The sequence below is a fragment of the Balaenoptera physalus genome (assembly GCF_965194825.1).
Source record: "Balaenoptera physalus genome assembly, chromosome: 1".
Classification (NCBI taxonomy): domain Eukaryota; kingdom Metazoa; phylum Chordata; class Mammalia; order Artiodactyla; family Balaenopteridae; genus Balaenoptera; species Balaenoptera physalus.
The window spans coordinates 121,197,805-121,219,436 of record NC_138882.1 but is presented as its reverse complement, the minus strand read 5'-3'; the positions used below and the strand labels follow the sequence as shown (position 1 = coordinate 121,219,436).

Below are 21,632 nucleotides of genomic sequence, written 5' to 3'. Positions count from 1 at the left end.
GGTGAAATAAAGTGACCAATTACACATTTTAAAACATGTTTTAAAGAGGGCCTTACAAGGCTTTTGTTCTAGGTGCTATTTGTTCAGGCTTTCCTTATCCTCACTAGTAAGCTCAATTACTTTTAAATCCAGAAGGCTTGGGTTCCAATCTTATCACAGGTCCTTAGAAGCTGTGACTCCTCAAGGGTACTCAGTTTTCCTCATCAGTATAATGATGGAAAGGTTATCTACTCATCAGCTAGCTTGTAAAGATTAAATGTAACAGGTGAAAATGTTTCTAAAGTGTAATTTGCCAAACTTATATTAGTAATAAGACTTTATACTTCAAAGGTAATCTAGCACCTTTAGCAGGGGAATAACATACTTATCAGGGATTATCTTCATGATCTATATGATGGGCTAGTTGGTAGAAAAAGTATGAACTTTGAAGCCAAAAAGACCTGAGTCCAAATCCAGGCTTTGTAACTGTAGCTTGGTTTCTTTGGGCTAAGTCAATTTCTCAGAGCCTAAGATTCCTATCTTGTAAAGTAGAGATATAGTATATACTTCATTAGAATTAATGCATGTGAAAATGTGAACAGTGCCTAGCTTCATTAATCAATCAATTCCTCAAATATTTATTTAGTGTCTACCATGTAAAGATAGTCTGCTAGGTAATGGAAGTTCATAGAAATAAACCCCACTGTTTAGTGGGAGTGCCAGTCAACAAACAAACTATCACATTTCACTGGGACAAGTGTCAGGATAGAAATCTAAAGCTAAGTAGATACTCAGTAAACCTTCTTTCTTGTCCCTTACTCACCTCCAAATGTTCTTTCAAATATTATAGTGCCTATAATATCTAGGCACTTCATTTGCTAACTCTAGCTCTCCCCTTCCTTAATTGGTTCTTAAAATCCCTCCTCCTCCATGGATTTTCTCCTAATTAACATAGGAAATTTTAATTAGCCTTACTCTTGTTAACAAAACGTATGCTTCCTCTGGTGCTAGACTAAATGCAAGAGTCTGATCAGTACAGACTCTTACATTTTCAATCTTTATTAGGAAGTATCACTTTGGAAAATATGATCACGTTCCTCAGAAAAACTTTTGCTTAAATGTTAGTTAAATAGTTGATGAATTAACTACACCATAGAATTATATTATTTTAGAGTTAGAAAGAACTTAATCTACTTTTTTTTGTCTTCCAGGTGAGGGCACTGAAGCCCTGAGAAGTATCTTACTCAGGGTTGCTCAAGAAGATCCAGAGTTAGGACTGCAAAGCCAATCTTTTGAGTTCTTCACTCAACTCTTTGCTTGTTTGCTTATTCCTCACTCAACACATATTTACTGAGGGAGGTCTACCATGTACCAGATGCTGTTCTAGGAACTGGGAATACAATGGTGAACTATTAGGTATTCACTAGAGTTGAAAAGATGAAGGCTTTCTAGGAAGAAAGTACCTATACAAGGTAGAGGATATGGGAATACACAGAGAATTCATACAGTTTTGGTACGTATAAATTTCAGTGAGAGGTCTGGTTGAAAAGGTGAAGCACTTCGGCTAAAATGAAGTATCTGAATCACCTAGAAGTTTCAATTAATTATGTCATTATTCTCTCTGAAGAGTATATAAAGTTAGATATAAATTACTATGTAACATAACTAGAATGGATAAATTTAGTGGATTAACATTAAGTCGAGGGTTAAAATTTATTTTCCAAGTTTTCAGAGAAAACTCTCATTTTATATTTTACATAATTCCCTTAATCAATAATCAAAATAGTACATATTTGAAATGAGATCATTACTATGGAAATTGTAGCCTTTATAATCTGTTAAGAATTTGACCATCATATTACTTTGGATCTACTTTTCAGTACAGCCTCTCAAATTAAATTTCTCAAGTTCACAGCAGCTGAAACTTCACTCACCCAGCTCTGCCAACTAGTAGAGCTTCAGCTTCCCTAGAGCTACCTAAGAGTAAACTTCCCTACAGCTAAGTTTACAAGTCTTATCATAAAACTGCCTCAAGCAGAATGCCACACATGAAACCCATTCCATCACTGGACGTGTCACCTCTGAGATGATAAAAGTATTTAGCACCCTGCTCTACATATTTTCTTTATGTGTGTGGACATTCTTCAGGTTGATTCTAACATATTCTAGTCCTTAAATGATCCCTTGCTTCCTTTGTTCTAGAGTCTATGTCCAAAATGTGGCCAAAGGTTAAGACCATTTTGAGCATGTACTCATCCTGATCTTGATTCTCACTTTGGAAAATAATCAATAATCCCAAAGAGGGATAACAAAGAACTGGGGTTGGGTTTCACATAATCTAAGAACATGCACTGTGGTCATTTATGGCGCTGAGAGGCATGTGCTATATTGCAAAGGCTTTGGAGACAGGTGGGCCTAGGTTTGGATCTAGGTTTCACCAGTTAGTGGTTACAAAGCTGCAGTCGGGGCTCTCCGTGCAACTAAACATATTTATAATGTATAATGTATGTACAGTGTAACATAATTATAATGTATATAAAATGCTTAACAAAGTACCTAAAAAACAGTAGGAGACACTCAATAAGAGGGTGTCATTAATACTTATTATGTTCCATAAAGACATCTATCAGCCTCTAGATTTAACCCCGATTTTAAATCACCCTTGCAGCAAACATTTTTGTGTGTATTTGGCAAAACTTATTCAGGTTCTTCACACTTTCCTGCTTATACCTAACCTAAAATAATTTCAGAAAACAATGACACTTTTGTACATTTTAAAACAGACATCTGAAATTTCATTTAAAATCTTTACTCACAAGTTAAAATAGATATAAAGAACATAATTTATGGTGTAGTGTAAATATTGATGGTTTAGAATGAAAATGTTACATCACTCTTATATAAATTCACTAGAATCTAAGTAAAACGGGAATGGTACCAGTATCATCAATTTAAAAACTGTATGAACAAGTTCTTCCTTAATAGTTAGAAATCTTATATAGTTTCCTTTTCACCTTGATTGTATTTCCATTCCAATTCTCCACAGAATTTTATCCTAAATACTGATACATTTATGCTTGAAAATCTTTTACTTATAGCCCAATCACACTTCTCTGTAACAAAAATGTGTATGTAAGCTAAAAATTTAATTTTATTACCTATGACCTTAGGGCTTTAAATGTTAAAATTTCTTCTGGATTGAATAATTATTATTACTACAAAACTGATCAAAACACAAATATATTACAAACATTTATAGTAAAACTTTACTGGAAATGCATTTCTTAATGTGACAGGTGAGTGCTGATGATGGCATTTTCTACTACATGCAAGGCTGTTTACAATTGACTCTTAGATTAAGTGATTTCCCCCATTTATCTCTGCAGAACTCATTACTAGAATTAAATTCCAGAAGGAAAGCAAAAGAAAGTTTAAGTAATCTCATCTAGAGAGCACACTGCTGTTATTCACTAACCCTTCCTTCATCACAGTTATTTTCAAGGGATCTAACTAAAAGGCAGAAATGGTCTCTGGCTATTTACATAAGACAAGGCATCTGAAAGTAGTTAATGCTGTTCTCAGAAATTCTGGAATTCCTTTAATGTTCTCTGACATATATTCAATTCTGTACCATTATTATCAAAATAATCTTAACTTCCAAGGTCTTCAGTTCTAATGGCAGGATTTTTTTTTAAAAAATCCTAACTTTTAACATATATATTATAAACTTCCTATTTAGAGTATCTTTAAATATACTTTTCAATCATTCTCTGTAAGCCTGAAATAAGACTTAATTTTCTACTTCCAGTTCAATTAGGCAAAGGGTACAGACTAGTATCTTTAAGGATGTAGAAATTTGACTTCAAAAATTCATCCTAATATTAAATGACATATTTCTTTACACAACTTCAACAACTCAACTGAATAAACATCTACCAAATATTTATTATATAGAAAACATGTTAGACACTTGTATGGGATTCAAAAATGTCCTCAAGGATTTTATCATCCTGGGCAGTGTCTCTCAAAGTGTGGTCCCAGGGATAACTTATATCAGGGTCCCTCAGGAGGTAGAGACTTTAACAAATGCAGGTTTCTGGGTACTAGGTAAGATTGACTAAACCAAAAACTCTGAGGGTGGGCTGAAAATCGACATTTTCATCTGTCCTAGATAATTATGATGGACACTGAAATCTGAGAAGCAATGTTCTGAGAAAAGAAATACAGGTTAAATGATCAGTTGAAGAGATGCTTATGGTAAAGGTAGCAAAATCGGCCAGTAGGGGTATGGGCTAGGTGAAAAGCAAGGAGGGACCTGGCAGGACTACGAGGTGAGGCAGGCAAGAGACCAGGCTCTTAGAATCAACAAAGGCTGAGAGGTGGTATCTTGCAAGCAGAGTTGAGACTCTAGGAAGTCAGAATCTGAGCAAGCAACGTGAACTGGGAGGTTACTCTGCTTTAAGGTAGAAGGGGGTCTTTGCTTGCTGGTGGGTGGGTGTTAGCAAAAGTCAAAAAGACGTCAGGTGGGTCTTACTTGAGGCCTTTAGAGGAACCAATTTCTCTAAAAGGGCGTAGGAAAAAGTGTCTTACCTCTTAACTTCAGAGTGAATGATTTTTAAATATTTCATGTTACAGATCCAAAGAAAGTAAAGTAACCTTAGTTTTTTATTTAAAAAAAATCCTCTCAGCACGGAAATAAAATCATCCAAGAGAAATAGCTCATTCTTTTGCTGGTTGCCTTTTTTAAAAAAAGAAAAAAGTGTTCCAAAATTATTAACTACAACCAGCACAGTAGGAAACAACTAATAGAATCTGTGCAAGTACAACAGGGTAGTCCCCCCAAAAAGAGTAATAATCTTCTGTGACGTTCATGAAATCAAAGCTTAGATAATGCTTTAATTTGGCTTGGGTTTAAAGTCTCAACTCTTGGCTCTATATGCCAATTTTTGGAAGTAGAGTAAAGGCAACTGGTCTGTGCATCAATCAAAAACTGACATGCAAAGATGCCCGTGTTTTCCACTGGGCACCTGCTATGCCATATGTATTAAATACATAATCTATTGCAACATTACCACATACCTATCTCCCCTCCTTGACTGTGAGCATCTTGAGGGCTAGTCTTTCAGATGTCTATGTGTTCCTAGTGCTTAGTGTGTGCTGGCACATGGAAGGTGCTCAATGAATATTATCTGAATAAATGAAAAATAAAGACGATCTTTTTTTTTTTTGAATTTTTGAATTTTATTTTATTTATTTTTTATACAGCAGGTTCAAGACTCGATCAATCTTAACCCATTGATATTTTAGGTCAAGGTAACATATTAAACAGCCTGTTCTCTGAACAGGTGCTACTTTTTCTGAAGAAACTTTAATTAATTAATTTTTAATGGACTGCAAACACTTTTATTTTTATTTATTTATTTATTTTTAACTTCTGATTTTATATTGGAATATAGCCGATTAACAATGTTGTGATAGTTTCAGGTGCAGAGCAAAGCGACTCAGCCATACATATACATGTATCAATGAAGAAACTTTAAATTATACTTGGCAGTTGTTTTAATAATCTCTCTCTCTCTCTCTCTCATTTTGCATATTGAGAATTGAAGCCTGCAGGAACTGGCAAACTATGGTCAGCAGGCCAAATCCTGCCCATTGTCTGTTTTTGTAAATAAAGTTTTACAGTCATGCCCACTCATTTATGTATTGACTATAGTTGTTTATGTGCTACAATGGTGGATTGACAACTGCAACTGTATGGCCCACAAGGCCAAAAATATTTACTGACTGGCCATTTGCAAAAAAGCTGTCTGAACCCTGCTTTAGAGTATTAAAGTGGTATCAACGCTTAGCACATAGCAGGCACACATATATTTAAGTGCATTAGTACACTACTTATTAAAAAAATTAAAACTGAATTCCTATTATGGGAAAGTCACTGACTCAGCACTGCAGGAAATATAAAGATGAAGATGCCTAAGGCAGCCACTGTCTTCAAAAGGGAGTTTATCATCATATGGGATATTTTATTGGGATAAAATATAAGACAGGATTGCAGGAACCTATGAGAAGTATTTGAGGCTCAAAGGATAAGGATTACATCCAGTTGGGGGGAAGGGATAGGCTCCACTGTAGACACTGATAAACAATAATCTTCTCAAAAGAATGGAGATAACATACAGAAGGCTCATATGGAGGCCGACAACGTAAGGCCGGGTGGTGAGGGAGAAGTAAAAGATGGCTCTAAGGTCATATGCCTTGCTTACAAGAAGAATGACAGTGCCAATAACAAGGAATGACTGTCAACATTTATTGACTGTTTGCTAGATGTCAGGAACATCAGCAGTCCATTTAATCCTCATTTAAAACAACACACACAGAAACACACACTAGGAACAAACGGATGTGGTGTGATGAGATCTAAACATGTTGAGTTTAAGATTTAATGAGATGTGTAAGTGAAGATACATGCAAACTAAGATTTGAAGTCTGGGAGAAAGGTTGAAAATATCTCTAGATTTGGGAGTCATTTGTACAGAGATAACAGTTGATGACATCTTAAATAAAGTAGCCCCTGAAGCTTCATATTCTTCCAATACCAATTTATGTCAAAAGAAATGTAAACTAACATGATTGGGTATCTGCCCCCTTGTGGTTAGTGGTGAGTGACCTGTTGGGAGCATAGCTAATATTGAACTTAGAGTACTTCCTAGAAGTATAAGAAACCATTTGGCTGAAAGAAGCCATTATTTTTCAAAAAGTAATGCGTAAGTCAACTGCCAGCCACACAGAACTTTTTTTTAAACAGATTTCCTCCTTTTATTGATACTAAGAAAAGTAATTTCTAGGATTAAAACAACAAAAACTCTTACATTCGTTGAGTCAACTCAGCAAGATGCTGACCTATATGTTGCAACTTGTAATACATGAATAATACATATTTACTGAGAGTGATTTGCTATGTGCCTGGCACCATACTAAGTAGCTGACATGCATTATCTGAAAGCAATCTTCACAACCGTGCAATACCTTTGTCTTGATCCCCACTTTCAGATGGGAAAACAGAGACTTAGTAACTTTCCAAGGTCTGCATCAAATTTATAACATTATTTCAAATTTATAGAAAATCTACTTTGATGTAGGTTTTTGGATAAGAGCAAAAAGGTTATTTTGGAACATCTCATAATTTGGGTTAGGTTTGAGAAGTAGTGATTTAAGAAATTTAGTATTTGTAATGGTAAAACTTTTGGTCTACAAAGTCTAACCTGGAACCTCTTAAAGTAAAATAAGGTCTACTCCTCCACAGATTATGTATTCTGGAAGGATTTACTATTTCTTGTTGGAATGAGATATAATCTTACTCTGAAGGGAGCCTAGTAATAAGGGATTAGTATAGAAAGGCCATTCTTTTGGAAAATAACATTTGAGAAAATGATGCCACTTCTACTTGAAACTCAATGTGCCCTAAGGCTCTCCAGGCCTTACCTCCATCTCTCAGAAGACAGATCCATGCCAGGTACCCCAGTCACCTTTACTTCATGTCTGTTTTCTCCGCTACAACAGAACTGTACCCTACTCAGTCTTGTATAAACCCCAATTTTTATTTATATGCCTAGGAGAGTAAATGTGCTTAATTAATGGCTTTTGAGTAAATCTGGAAAGAATCATCCCACAATAGCTTAAACCACATCTTTATCAAAATCAGGATCTTATATAAATATCAAAGCAGCAAAGTAAACATAAAAAATAGAAAATGTATCTGAATTTCTTCATGGAAAATAAATGATTCCATTAGTAAGTAAAATATAGGTCTAAAATTCAATAGATTTGAAAAATTACAATTAAATGGACAGTATCAAAGCTGGGAGTATTCTAACTTGTCAGTAATAAGTTAGCAGCAATACAATGGCTGCCTCTGATGGTGCCTGGTGTTACCAACATAGGCTTTTCTGCCTCAAAACACTCATTTATACTTTCTGAGAACAGAAAGCTGGTGAGAAATGATATGGCAAGAGGGTACCTTACATGAATTCTCCTCCACTGGGAATGTAAGCTCCACAGAGACAGGAATGGTTCTGCTTGCTGCTATCAGCCTAATGTCTTGAACAACACCTGGACCACAATGGGTACTAAGTGTTTGCTGAATAAATGAATGGATTTACTTAAGAAGACATATTTACTTTTATAATTAGATACAAATTCAAACCCTGTGTATTCTGGAAAGAAAACTCCGAAATAGATCAGCAACAAATTCTTTAGAGTTAGACATACATTCTATGATGACCTAAACCTAAAAATAAAAGTTGTCTATGGCAAAGCTAAAGCCTGGGAAACATTTAAGATTGCTCTAGCTGATCAGGTATATCATGGGACAATTGTCATAAACCCTTCAAGAATGGAAAACACAACCACTGGAAATTGGCAATACCAAGTATTTGGTAAAAAGACTCTACTCTGAAGTTACTGGAATGCTATAAATCATACGATACATTTAAAATCAGAAAGCCACAAGGAAAATACATGGTTCTACCTTCTAAGTACTTTTCAGGAAATAATAAAATCCTCCTTATTTTAAATTAGAAGCCCACATTTTATAACCTATAATAATCTTACTTAGATGTTCTCTGAATGTACTTTCCTTTAATGATATAACTGTAATTAAGCATACAAGCAAATGTGATGCTCATCTTAGCCTATCTATGAATGTACTATCTGGTGAACACTGGTTTAAAAATCTTTAATTAAAAAAAAATCTATTTCTCAATGTATCTCCATAGTATCTAATTTCATTATTCATGATTAGAAAATCCTAATAAAACTGGGAAGTTTTGTAGAAATTAGGATAACTATACCTTAAGGCTGACTGAACAGTCAGAAATATAAGGATGTACCTTACTCCAACTTAGGTCCACCTTCATGATAAAAGCTACCTCAATTGGAGATTCTAACATTATTATTGCCTTAAAGTGATAGTATCACTAGTCAAAGTTAAATAGGGTGGCAATTTTTAAATACAAAATTCTTAGATCTTGGTTGTAAACTTCTGCTTCCTCTTCTTTGATGCTATTTTCATATATCATTGAGTTAAGTAAACAACTCAAATGGGGAAATCTGGAGGATATGCTTTCTACATAGATAAGGTAAAGTCAGAGTACTTTTCATGTTACTAAGTTTGGCTCAGGTTTAGTAACAAAACAGCCTATTCTAGGTATTTCTTAAAGTCAATACCACTTATCTTTTACTTTATTAATCTATCATTCCCTCCCCTTTGGGGACTAAGGAGGTTAACCCAAGGTCCAACCAAAGTCCTTTTTGGGTTCCTAAAGAAGGAAAGTCATAAAATAAGAGAAAGTAAAGGACCTTAAAGGGACATGAAGCCCAGAGAAGTTGAGTGTCTAGAATTAGGTCATCTGATCTTCACTGCAGTATGCTCCTTTAATCCTTTTTTGGTGAAGGTTTATCCTCTTTGGTTCTTTGTTAAAATAAAACCTACCAGTCTTATTAGTATCCTCCTGTGTTCTGGTCTTTCTATGTTCTGATCTCCTTCTATGCAACTGCCCAAAACAGTTTTACCAACTGCTCCCCTCTGGGTCATGTCATACTGCATGCATTTCTGCCACTCTCCTAGAAAACCCTGTCTCCCAGGACAAGCTGAGATTGCCATTCCCTTTCCCTCTTCGTAGATTTACAGTACATATTTCCAAGTCAAAAATGAATGCTATCTGGGCCTATGCAGTCTGTCCTATATTATAAACTTTAAAATATTCCGTATCCTACATTTACCTTTTATCACATACAACTTTGGTTTCCTTGAATTTTAGAAGATGTTTTTTAAGAATCCATTTATCTTCTGTAGTAGTAATAGTAATAGTAGAAATAATAAAAGCATGCACTTACCATGTGTTAAATAATCATCTTAATCTCTCATGATAATCTGACTATCATCATCCCCAGTTTAGAGATGAGGAAACGAAGGCAAGTTAGGTTATGTAATTTACTCAAGTTAACATAACTGGAAGCAGGCAGAGCTGGGATTCAAACCCAGCTCTGCTTTCACAGCCTGGATGCTTACATCTCTAAGCTCTACTAGCAGATGAGACCAATCGTATCTAGTCTGAACTGGATCTAGTAGTTTTGTTAATGAAACGATGGAAGACGGGGAAAGCATCACAGATATTAAAGATCAGGGTTTTGCAATTCAATGTAATGACACATAACTGGCACTTAAGCAGACACTGCAGGGACTCTCAGAGATCTTTTAGTGTAGTCTACTTCATCATTCCATTAATGAAGGAACAGGGAGCCCAGTGATACTAAAACTCTCAGATCACATAGTTTGTTAGAACCTGGCCTTCTTCACATTTCTATGTAGAGTTCTTTCCACTGTGATATATACAATGGTCAGTTCATCACAGGAATTTTTTATTTCCAAAAGCAAAAACTTGAACATTGGAACTCTGTTGTACAGAATATTTCGTGAAATAAGTTAAAATAAGATTTAAAAATCTTTCAGTTAAACATGATGTTATTTTAAAATATTCTAACCAGGGTGATTTTTCAATTTAATTCATCCTGTATTATGATAAGTGTGATTATTTAAAAATTTTAATTTGAAGGTCATTTTTAAAAGCCTAGGCTTTGTTGATTGCTAGATAATTAGTATAATAACTAGCCACTTAAGCTAAGCAAGCTACTTAATTATATTACAGAATTAGAAAACATTTAAAGAAATGGAGAGGGAAGCAATTTTACCTTACTAAATTTTGCTGCGTATTTTCTACCTTCATTAAAATTCGGACCCCAGTCTGAGAGTGAATGTAGGCTTTCAACCTGAAATAAAAATGTCATATTAAAGGAAGCAAAACTGATTTTTAGTGTATTTTAAAACTGTGCCTATGGAAACTAAGCATCTATGAGTAGTTAATAATAATACTTAAAATTTATCTATCCAAGCACAGAAAAGGTGTTAAAGATATTTTCCAACCAAGGATCTGTTTTAAAAATTACCTTTCTTCTCTCTGTACAGATTAATCTTGCTAATCTATTTATTTTTTAAAAATGTATCCAATTTGGTGGCAGGTATTTTGTCTTATTGTTAAATATATGACCAGCGATAACAATTAGATTATCGGTAATAAGAGGAAAAGAAACTCAACTCTGGTAGCGGTCCCAAAGGCACCGCTTGGTATGTGACATGGATTTGAGTCTGGGCACCACTTTCTATGAAAAGTAGAAGATGAGATTTAACTAGAACTGAATCAGACACTTCAGAATCCACCCAGTTTCAAATTTTAACCAAACCAAGTATTCATAACCTAAGCAGGTATCACCCTGTGAAAAGAAATTCCTGCTCAGAAACACGAATAATTCACATATTAATAGTTTCCTTTTTTGAGTGCTGCTTACTATGTGCTAGACTCTGTACTAGAACTGTATATATGTAATTTTTTACAAGCTTCGTAACAACTCTATCTAGTAAACATCATCATTCTCATTTTAGTGATGGAAAAAATTAAGGTCCGGAAGTTAAGTAAGTTGGTTCCTGATCACATAGCTAATAAGGGACAGAATTAGCTATTCTAACCCAGATATTCATAACTGAATCTTTCCACTATGCTATGTTAACCATTTTTGTCCATGGTGTGTTTCTGGACAGGAGGCAGAGTGTGTATTACTCAGTTTTATGAAGACTTGGCTGAAATAGGATTTCCTGTCTTTAACTACTTGGAAACTCAATTTTCAGAGTTTTTAGTTCAACTGTGAAAGGCAGTTTAGTTTAAGGGGTAAGAGTACAGACTCTGACTCCAGACCGCCTGGATCTGAATCCTAGCTTCCCTACTTATTAGCTATATGAAGTCACTTAACCACTTTAAGGCTCAGTTTCAACATCTGTAAAATAGATATAACGGCAATAATCTACCTTAAAGGGTTATTGTGAGGATTAAATGAATTAATACATTTATTATTATAAGCTTCAAAGAGTAGTATCTGGAATGCAGCAAACAGTGCTAAGTACTGCTGTTATTACTATAACCAAAATCCTCACCCAGAGAATCATCTCTGACTGACAAAGCCTTCAGTACACACCAAGGAAATGGGACAGAAAGTAAACAGTACGGAAACATTATACTCTAATAAAGATATGGCTTTATTTAATAAATATGCATATAGTAAATACCACAACATTTTTAATAATTTCAGAAAGTTACAAGATTTTTGAAACATACCTTTGACGAATTACAGGATCAGACTTTTCAGGATCAATGTAAGGTCTTAGGATTTCATTAATAGTTTTATCATCTGGTACTCTTCCCAACAAAAACAAAAACAAAACTTATTATTTATAATTTTCTATTAAAGGTATTAATTTAGAATTACTAAATATTGTGGCTTTAAAAAAATAACTGAACACGGACCTTTTATTTTAGTCTTGGCAAAATATAATATCCTTTTAAGCAAAAACTACTTAGGAAAAAAGCTCAAAAACACTTCTTGGACACATTTAACAAGTCTTAAAAATAATATTTTGAGAAGCACCCTATAAATCAATTATAAAAATACAAAGCCTCATTTAACACACTCCTGTGTTCAAAGATGAAAAGAAAGATATCACAGTGAAATAGATTTGAAAGTTGCAGAAATCAAAAATCTGAAAAAAAGGTTTCAGATGATGCTAGTTTCAGTGCATGTTCAAGTTTATTTATTCTAAATCATAAGACCAGGTTACAAAATTGATACTACTCTCCCTGGAAACAAAGCATTTTAGGTTTACCAAATCTCCTGTACGTATGTATGCACATTGTTTTACACTATAAAGCTGTAGAAACAAAACTAAGACACTGTTTTGAACCAGCAATTTTCCTTAATCATTTATACATATTCATATACACTACTGTGCTACATACCCAACCTGTAAAATATGAGTCCTTTCCCTGTCTTTAGTCTGGCATGCAACCTTAAATAGGAAAGTTCTTCCCTAAAATCCATATGACAATTACAAAGAGAGGACATTTATGCATAATGTGAATATATGCTAAAGATATTATTTAAAAAGCAACTTAAAATTTTCCTAACCCAAGGAATCAAATAGTATATCACCATTCAAATTTTCAAATGACATTTGAAATGTTCATAATATGAAAAGAGTAGGATAAAAAACTGTTATGCAAATTACTTCCAATTATGAGTATACATATATAACATGTCTAAAATCATGTATTTTCTGAGGACACACTATGATGTTAATAGCAGCAATTTTATCATAGCAGAATTTTGGCTTATTTTTTGTTTCCTATATAACCACCTAGCTTAAGATTCTTCCTCTTGATTCAGCCCTCTTGATTCTCCCTGCATTGCTCTCCTTAACACCTGTCCCCATGCTGAAGTGAACACCATCGTGATTTCTGTGCTAATCATTTCCCTTAGAGTTCTACCACCACTAAAAGTATTCCTAAAAAGTATACTTTCATTTTTTTCATATTTACATACGAAAATCATACTCTGCATTCTTCCTTAACTTGTTTTTCTCACTCAACATTATGTTTGAGATTCATCCACATTGATATGTGTAGATGTAGTTCATTCATTTTCAGTGCTGTGTAGCATTGCATTGTATGAATATACCACACTTAGTTATGCAGTCTACTACTGACATCACATTTAAGTTAACAGTTTATTTCAAATATGGAGACAAAATGAAAACAAGTGAGTTCTTAACAGACAGTCGAGATACTATACCTTTTTTCTACATACACAGCTTGACTCTGAGGAAACTGGAGCTTCACATGCCAACAAAACTGTTGTTTTCTAAGACAGAAAATAATCATGTGGGGATCAAGGCAGACAACAAAAGTCTGAACAAAAAACTGATTTATTGAATTTTTGTTTTCAGATAATTCTAAAAGTATTATTAGAATTTGACGTATTTTTTCTACTAAAAAATATTTTCTCTTTTCTAGGATTTTAGAGGCTATGTTTTTTAAACAATATACTTGCAAGAGGTTTTAAGAGGAAAAAGAATTAGGCAGAGCAGTTCGAAATTCCAAGGACTTCGCATTCTTGAATTAGAAGGCAATTTCTCATAGTTCGGGGGCTTCTGAGATCACTGTGCTACTGCTTGAAGTTTACAAATAAATTTCCTTGTGACTAAAAATAATGAGCTGAAGTCTCCGCCTGATTAGTCTGGAAATTAGGTGAATGAAGTATTGTCTGTTTGAGACCAGCTGGCTGCAGATACACTTCTGAGCCATGAGTACTTGCATTCAGTAGCAAAACAGGAGACAAGTTCGTTGCTAAGCAGAATGCACTCTGAGTTAGTCCCTTGGCTTTCAGTCTAAACTTTGGTTTGATAACAGGATCAACAGTAATAATTCACTAAATGTGTGATTTTAGAAAAATAGCCATATGCTCTATTTAACATAGTGACACGAGACACCATTCCTTTTTTAAAAAATTTAATGCTCAAAATAGTCAATCCATTACAGAAATTTAAATGTCTTCACTACATGATCGTTTTACACGTTTTCCTTACTTAGAAGAAATTTCTAACAACCCATTGGCAAGTTAATTGCCAGCTGTATGTCCAAGCAATGGCTAGCATCTCCTATAAAACTATCCCTTAGCAGCAAGAGCCCAAAATCTAAAATAATTTTCTTTTAATACAATCTAGAAGAGTATCTCCCACCAAACATTTATATGATTTAAGCAAATTTTTGTCTGAGGACAACTAGCATAAAATCAAGTAAAAATCCTTCTATTAGGGTAAGTAATCACAGATTTGGTTAATAACAAGACAGTTTTGAGCACTAGTTAGAGAAAAATATGCTTGATTATGCTTATGTTGATAGTGCCACTTACCACACAAGAAACAAGCATGTTAAGTTTAATATTTTTTTGGATAGAACAAAGTTGTAAAGCACCCTTTACTAATTTAAAGGTCAGATGTCTAAAATCTCAGAGGAAAAAACTTAAAAAAAAAATCTGAATGCAAACCACAAAGTTACTGGTTTTAAACAAAGAATTCTTCTAAAATGAAACACCTTGCAATATTTGTTACCTGTGAAACAGGCATCGCATAGTATCACTATCAAGAGGCTGAGAGATACCACATTTCTCTCTTACTATGAAATAAACTGATTTTTTAATCTTAATGCACAATATGGTTTCTTTCTAAATATATTTGTTAAGTTACATGGGGAAGAAAAAAGTTTACCAACTTGTCATCTTGTGGAACTGTAAATCATACTCAATCACCCCAACCATTGCTTGAGTAATTTCAAGAACCATTCACCTTTCTTAACATTCAGTAGACCCTAAATACCTTCAGAAAGTACTTAACATTCCAAAAACAAAGAGAGAAAAGCCCTTGAAAATAATTTTATTTGCTGTAGTTAGTTGTGGTTATAAGGAAATCATTCATTACTTTTATTATATATACACTGCTAACTTATGACTATTATAAAAATCTTTCTATATTTGGCCTCTGTTCAAATATGAACAAATCTGAAAAGTACATTTAGTTTTAAAAAAATGTGATGTTGCAATATTTCAAAAACAAAAAGAGAATAAAAACATTCAATGTACCCATAGTCAGATTTAACCAACTTGTATATTGCCATATTTATATGCTTGAGATACTCTTCTTCCAAGAAATATAAGATTATTAGTATGGTTGATGAGTCTTTTTACTGTTCCTTCATCCAATTCTCTTCTCATCATCAGAGGTAACTACTATCCTGAGGTTGGGTGTTTATTTTTGCCATCCATGATTTTATATTTTATATATATATATATATATATATATATATATATATATATATATATATATATATATATATATATATATATATATATATACATACATACATAGCTATAAACAATACAGTATTTTGTGTGATATCAACATTTATTTCAGCGTTATACTCTAAATATCTTATGCCTTGCTTTTCATTTACATTATGCTTTGGAGATTTGTGAAGATACATGTAAATTAGTTCATTAATTTTAACTGCTACATTGTATTCCATTGCATGAAGAATGCTAAAATCTATTTACCTACTCTCTACTGATAGACATTTATGATTGCTTCCAATTTTTTACCATTTGTTCTTGTTCTTCCATATTAAATCACAGTAAAGAAAAAAATAAAAGAATATCCTCAGGGATGGGACCATCATTTACCTTTACTGGTGCAAAGAACTAAAAGTTAACTTCATTGAAAAACTGCCTGTACTTTTTTACTCTATGGTAGTATAAGAGGCATTTGAGAACAGTAATGCAGAGTATAAGATTTAAGTGAGAGTGGACAAAGAGGATGAAGGGTGTTGTATAAAGAATTCCTGAAATGAGTGAGTTAATTATCTCTAAAGTAGGTCTTTAGTTTTCCTGAAATTGATGTGGTTCTGACACAGGCAACCAAATCTCTTCCTGAGTCTGAAAGAATTGAGTTTGTTTCTCATTTTTCGTAAGTATATATAGTGATATATGTCCCACTTAAAAAAACACATACATCAAAATCCCAACAACATTACTTATGAGGGGAACTCTGAGTCCCCCTCTTTTTTGCTTATAAGTTTTCTGAAAGGACAGACTTTGTAAAGGAAAAAATTAAAGTTAATAATGCTTCGGTGAGTATCTTTAGGCATATACGTAATTGTTTCTGTATTTTGGATTATTTTCTAAAGATAGATTCCAAGAAATAGAATCATTAGGATAAAGCTGGGTTTCTCAACCTCAGCAGTGCTGACATTTTGGACCAGATAATTCTGTTATGGTTTGAGGGGTGGAGGTACATTGTCTTGTGCACTGCAAGATGTTTTGCAGCATCCCAGGCCTCTAACCATGAGATGCCACCAGCAACACCCACTCCCTTAGTTGTGACAACCAAAAATGCTCCCAAATATTGCAAATGTCCTCCGGGAGGCAAAATCACTATTTCTGAGAACCACTGGGACAGAGGTTTAAACATTTATTATTGTTCTTAATGCATTAGGACTACTATTCCCTAAATTCAATAAAATGCTTTCAACTATAATAATGTCATTGTGTCCTTGTCATATTTATCAACATTCTCAAGAATGGAAATACAGTACCCAGAATATTCTCGGTCACTTAGGCACCCCAAGGCACTATGTTTAGAGTTTGATAATAGACTGGTAAAGTAATGGTGGCAATCATTAAACCTAATGTTCCCTTCTGGACAACCTGATAAAGTAACAGAAAAACTGACCCCTTCTCTCTGAGTGCCACGAAACTGAAGTAACTATTCATGCACAGCAAAGCCTTTTCTCCTCCTCCCCCAAATATCAACACACACACACACACACACACACACACACACACACACACACATTCTCTCTCTCTCTCACACACACACACACCCCATGCATTCTCAATGGGGGCAGCATCACCCTAAAAAGGCTGAAAACTGGTTCTTAGGAGGGTAAAAAAAATCTTATATAGTGTAATGGTTTGTGGCCCTTTAGAGGGCCCCTGTACATAAACAGATATATAGAGTATAACTGTGGTATCAAAATATCGGGGGGGGGGGGCGCAATTTGACAGAAAATGTTTAAAAAGCCTCCTTGGGAGGCAATAATGAAAAAAAAGTTGAGAAATACTTACATGTACAAGTATTAAATGATGAAAATAAATATTTTTTATACTTGATTTTAGTGAGTTAATATAGGACACTTATTTAACAACTCTTGCTTACTAGAAACTGTTAAGGATCATTTTCTCCCACAGTTTCAAGAAAGTAATATGTGGATGAAGACACAAATTTGGGGGGGGAAGTACTATACCTATATACTCAATTATTCTTCTGACTTCATGACTTCGTATTTACAAGTATGAAGGATATGCCCCAAGCTTTTAACTATGGTTATTTCTTAACATTATGAAAGGACTTAATTCTTACTTTATGTGTCTGTATTAAATAAATTGTTGACATAATGACTGGCTAGTTTTTATAATCAGAAAAATCAAAGATGTTTTCATGGGGAAGTGCAGGATGGTAGTCACAGAAAGGACAGGAATAATTTTAACATTCTTTTTAAACTTAAAAACATTTTATTATTGAAAGTGTTATTTTAAGGTGTTTCCTTTTTATCTCAGAAATTATTATCCAACCAGAACTGTCAAATGATTACTTATCTAATTATTTGACAGGTTCAAAGCTATCTTCCTCAAGAAATACGCTACGACTAAGAGTTACATATGGAGGCTGAATTCTAAGAACTAAGATTTCTAATACAAAGTTTAAATGAGCATGAATATTTTTGTTCCTAAAAAAAAAAATCACCAATTCTCATTCCATTCCATCACTGATTAACCAACATTTACTCAAAAAACACTTCTAAGGGCTTGCTAGGCATTAGGGATGCAAAGAGACTGAGGGGATGAGCCCGAAGCAGACCTCTTTTTAGGGCAGTGAGTCAACCACCAACCCACTGCGTTTTTTCTTCCAAATCACTGTGAGAAGCATATAGAGTTTCACATAAAAGAACCCTGTTCTTTATCGACACTGTACACAGAAAGGATATCCAATATACTGCAATGCCCAGAGGTAGGAGAGGGCAGAGATTAAGTGGACTCTGTTTGAAACCTACTCTTAACAAAATTTATTACTTCATGTGATCTTGAGCAAGAGACACATCTCTGTGCCTCAGGGTTCTCACAGTAAAATGGGGAGAACAGTATTTATATCATAGGATTAAATGAGTACATACACGTCAAGAGCTCAGAACACAATAATCAAAAATGCTAGTTACTATTTTTACCATTGTTATAATTTTACATTCAGTTTAATGTCCTGTGAGTTATGAAGTTTAGAACAGAAATACTGACAGGGCCTTTAACTTAAAATATTGCGCCATGAATTTATAACCAAACTCTACTTACATGGAATTCAGTGTTTATGAAACTGGACATGTGGGCTAATGCCAGATTATAAAGGGCTCTGAATGTTCTGCCAAACAATATGGATTTCATTCCATGGTTAGTGCACTACCAACAAAGGTTTTTAAAGAAGAGGGCGGGGCTTCCCTGGTGGCGCAGTGGTTGAGAGTCTGCCTGCTAATGCAGGGAACATGGGTTCGAGTCCTGGTCTGGGAAGATCCCACATGCCGCGGAGCAACTAGGCCCGTGAGCCACAACTACTGAGCCTGCGCGTCTGGAGCCTGTGCTCCGCAACAAGAGAGGTCGCGATAGTGAGAGGCCCGCGCACCGCGATGAAGAGTGGCCCCCGCTTGCCGAAACTGGAGAAAGCCCTCGCACGGAAACGAAGAACCAACATAGCAATCAATCAATCAATCAATCAATAAATCTTAAAAAAAAAAAAGTATTAAAAAAAAATAAATAAAGAAGAGGGAAATGAGGGGCTTAGAAGGAGATCTCTCATCCTACTATTTAACTCTAATAACTGTTTCTAGAGTATATTCAGGACACTAACTTTTTAGCCCTTGTTTGTAGTTATTAAGGAAAGTATTTCCTACTACTTTTGAGAAGTTCACTGACATAGTGCAGTTTAAATATGCCTGAAATTTTTACTTATGATTTTTAAATACAGGTGACTCCATGAGGTAAGCTAAAGCTAGATTTTCCACAAGTCTGGTCTTCAGAGTACTATACCACTTATTAAGTTAGAAAAGCCTACAGGTTATGAAGACTACCAGTAGATCCTTTTACCAGAGAGCACTAGCAAGTAGCAATAACAATAGTTATCCCCTGGTATCCTGGGGGAATTGGTTCAGTCCTTCCCCACACTCTGCTGCACAGATACTAAAATTGAAGATGCTCAAGTCCTTTATATAAAATGGTGTAGTATTTGCATATAACCTACACACATCCTTACATATACTTTATTTAAAAAAATTTATTTTTAAAAATATTTGATTAATTAATTAATTAATTTATATAGGTTGTGCCATGTGGGATCTTTTAGCTGTGGCATGCAGACTTCTTAGTTGCGGCATGCATGTGGGATCTAGTTCCCCAACCAGGGATCGAACCCGGGCGCCCTGCACTGGGAGTGCGGAGTCTTACCCACTTGACCACCAGGGAAGTCCCCTCACATATACTTTAAATCATCTCTAGATTGCTTATAATACCTAATACAACATAAATGCTATGTAAACAGTTGCTGGTGTGCAGCAAATTCAACTTTTGCTTTTTGGAATCTTCTGGAGATATTTTTCCCCCCAAATATTTTCAATCTGTGGTTGACTGAATCTGTAGATGCAGAACCTGCAGATACAGAGGGCTGACTAGTTTATTAAGTGCCTTTTGAACGTCAGGTATTGTTCTAAATGTTTTATACGTATTAATTTATTTCATTTTTGTAATTCTGTGGGATAAGTGCTACTATTTACAGGTGAGAACATTAAGGTAGAGAGAAGTAAGTCACTCCTCCAACATGATTATTCAGCTGGAAGGTGGCAGAGCTGGGATTTGAACCCAGGCAGCAGATTAACTCTAGAGTCTATGCTCCAATCTAGTATACTATTATGAACTTTCCAGAAATGAAAGTTCAATAACAAGCCATGTATTTTTCTGTACTGATAATTCAAATGGATCTCAATTATATTTTATTTTAAATATTCGCCTCTGTATTTTAAAATCACTTTTAAGAGTTATAGTGGACATTTTGTCTCCTTGGCAACCGTTATCACCACCCTTATTCCTAATCCATAACCATATTTTGATGAATGGATCCCATCCCTACCTCCAGGACTATACACTTAACTGGCTGGCTTAAGAAAATCACATCGTATATCCTCCTGGACACAACGGTTCAGGATTGGGCAGATGACCTAGGCGATCCACTCATGGTGAATTTCAGGTTTCCTGTTCAGTTATGCTGGGAAAGAAGCATTCCTAAATATTTACCTAAACTGTTATAAGGATTCAGCTGACACCATAGAAGATACAATGGAGAATCAGCAATAAACTGGGTCCTTGAGGATACAATTGAGTCATTGTACCTATTCACCCTGAAGTCCATCCAACCTCAGAACATTCAGTTATGAGAGCCAATAATACACCCTATTTATAGCTCAAACCGGTTTGAACTGAATATTTTATTTCATACAAAATAAAGCATCCTAACTGTTTGATACAAAGGATTAAATTTTTCTTTCTAGATGTCATCTTGCATTTCTAAGCAACGGAAAAGATAGACTAATCTGTATATTGTCAACTGTTATAAAATTTGGACACAGCAAATAATACCTGATGGAATTTCAGGAAAAAGGCATTTTGTTCCACTATGGCTTACGAAATCTTATTTTAACTTAAAGCAGAAGGAAAATCTACAAAAATGTGAAACCCTTCAAGAAAAAACAAATGTACAAAATATCTACATAATTCTTCACTCATAGGCATTTTATCTTTTGAAATGTATTTCAAGATCAAAATTTAAAGTTTCAAACATAAACGTAACTATACTTCATAAAAATAATCCATCTATTTTATTAGGATTGGTACCATAGTAAGTGTTTTTGGAAGAGTGAATACAAAGGATCTGTGTAGTTACTTAGCATGGATTAAAATTACTGGAACTGGGGAGAATGAAAACCATAATTTTATGTCTCACATCATTATGAAAATACTTTGAAAAGTTCCAGTTATATATTATATTTTGCTCTTTTAAAAAT

General features: G+C 34.4%; 1 protein-coding gene across 1 annotated transcript in view; it reads right to left on the bottom strand.

Moving 5' to 3' along the window:
* Positions 1–21,632, bottom strand: part of ZNHIT6 (zinc finger HIT-type containing 6) — a 54,616-nt gene that overhangs the window by 10,126 nt on the left and 22,858 nt on the right. The window contains exons 6-8 of the mRNA XM_082410381.1: positions 13,717–13,785; positions 12,207–12,287; positions 10,732–10,809 (exon numbers count right to left, since the gene is read on the bottom strand). Of these exons, the coding sequence (XP_082266507.1) occupies positions 10,732–10,809; positions 12,207–12,287; positions 13,717–13,785 (228 nt within the window). The remainder of the gene's footprint in view (positions 1–10,731; positions 10,810–12,206; positions 12,288–13,716; positions 13,786–21,632) is intronic.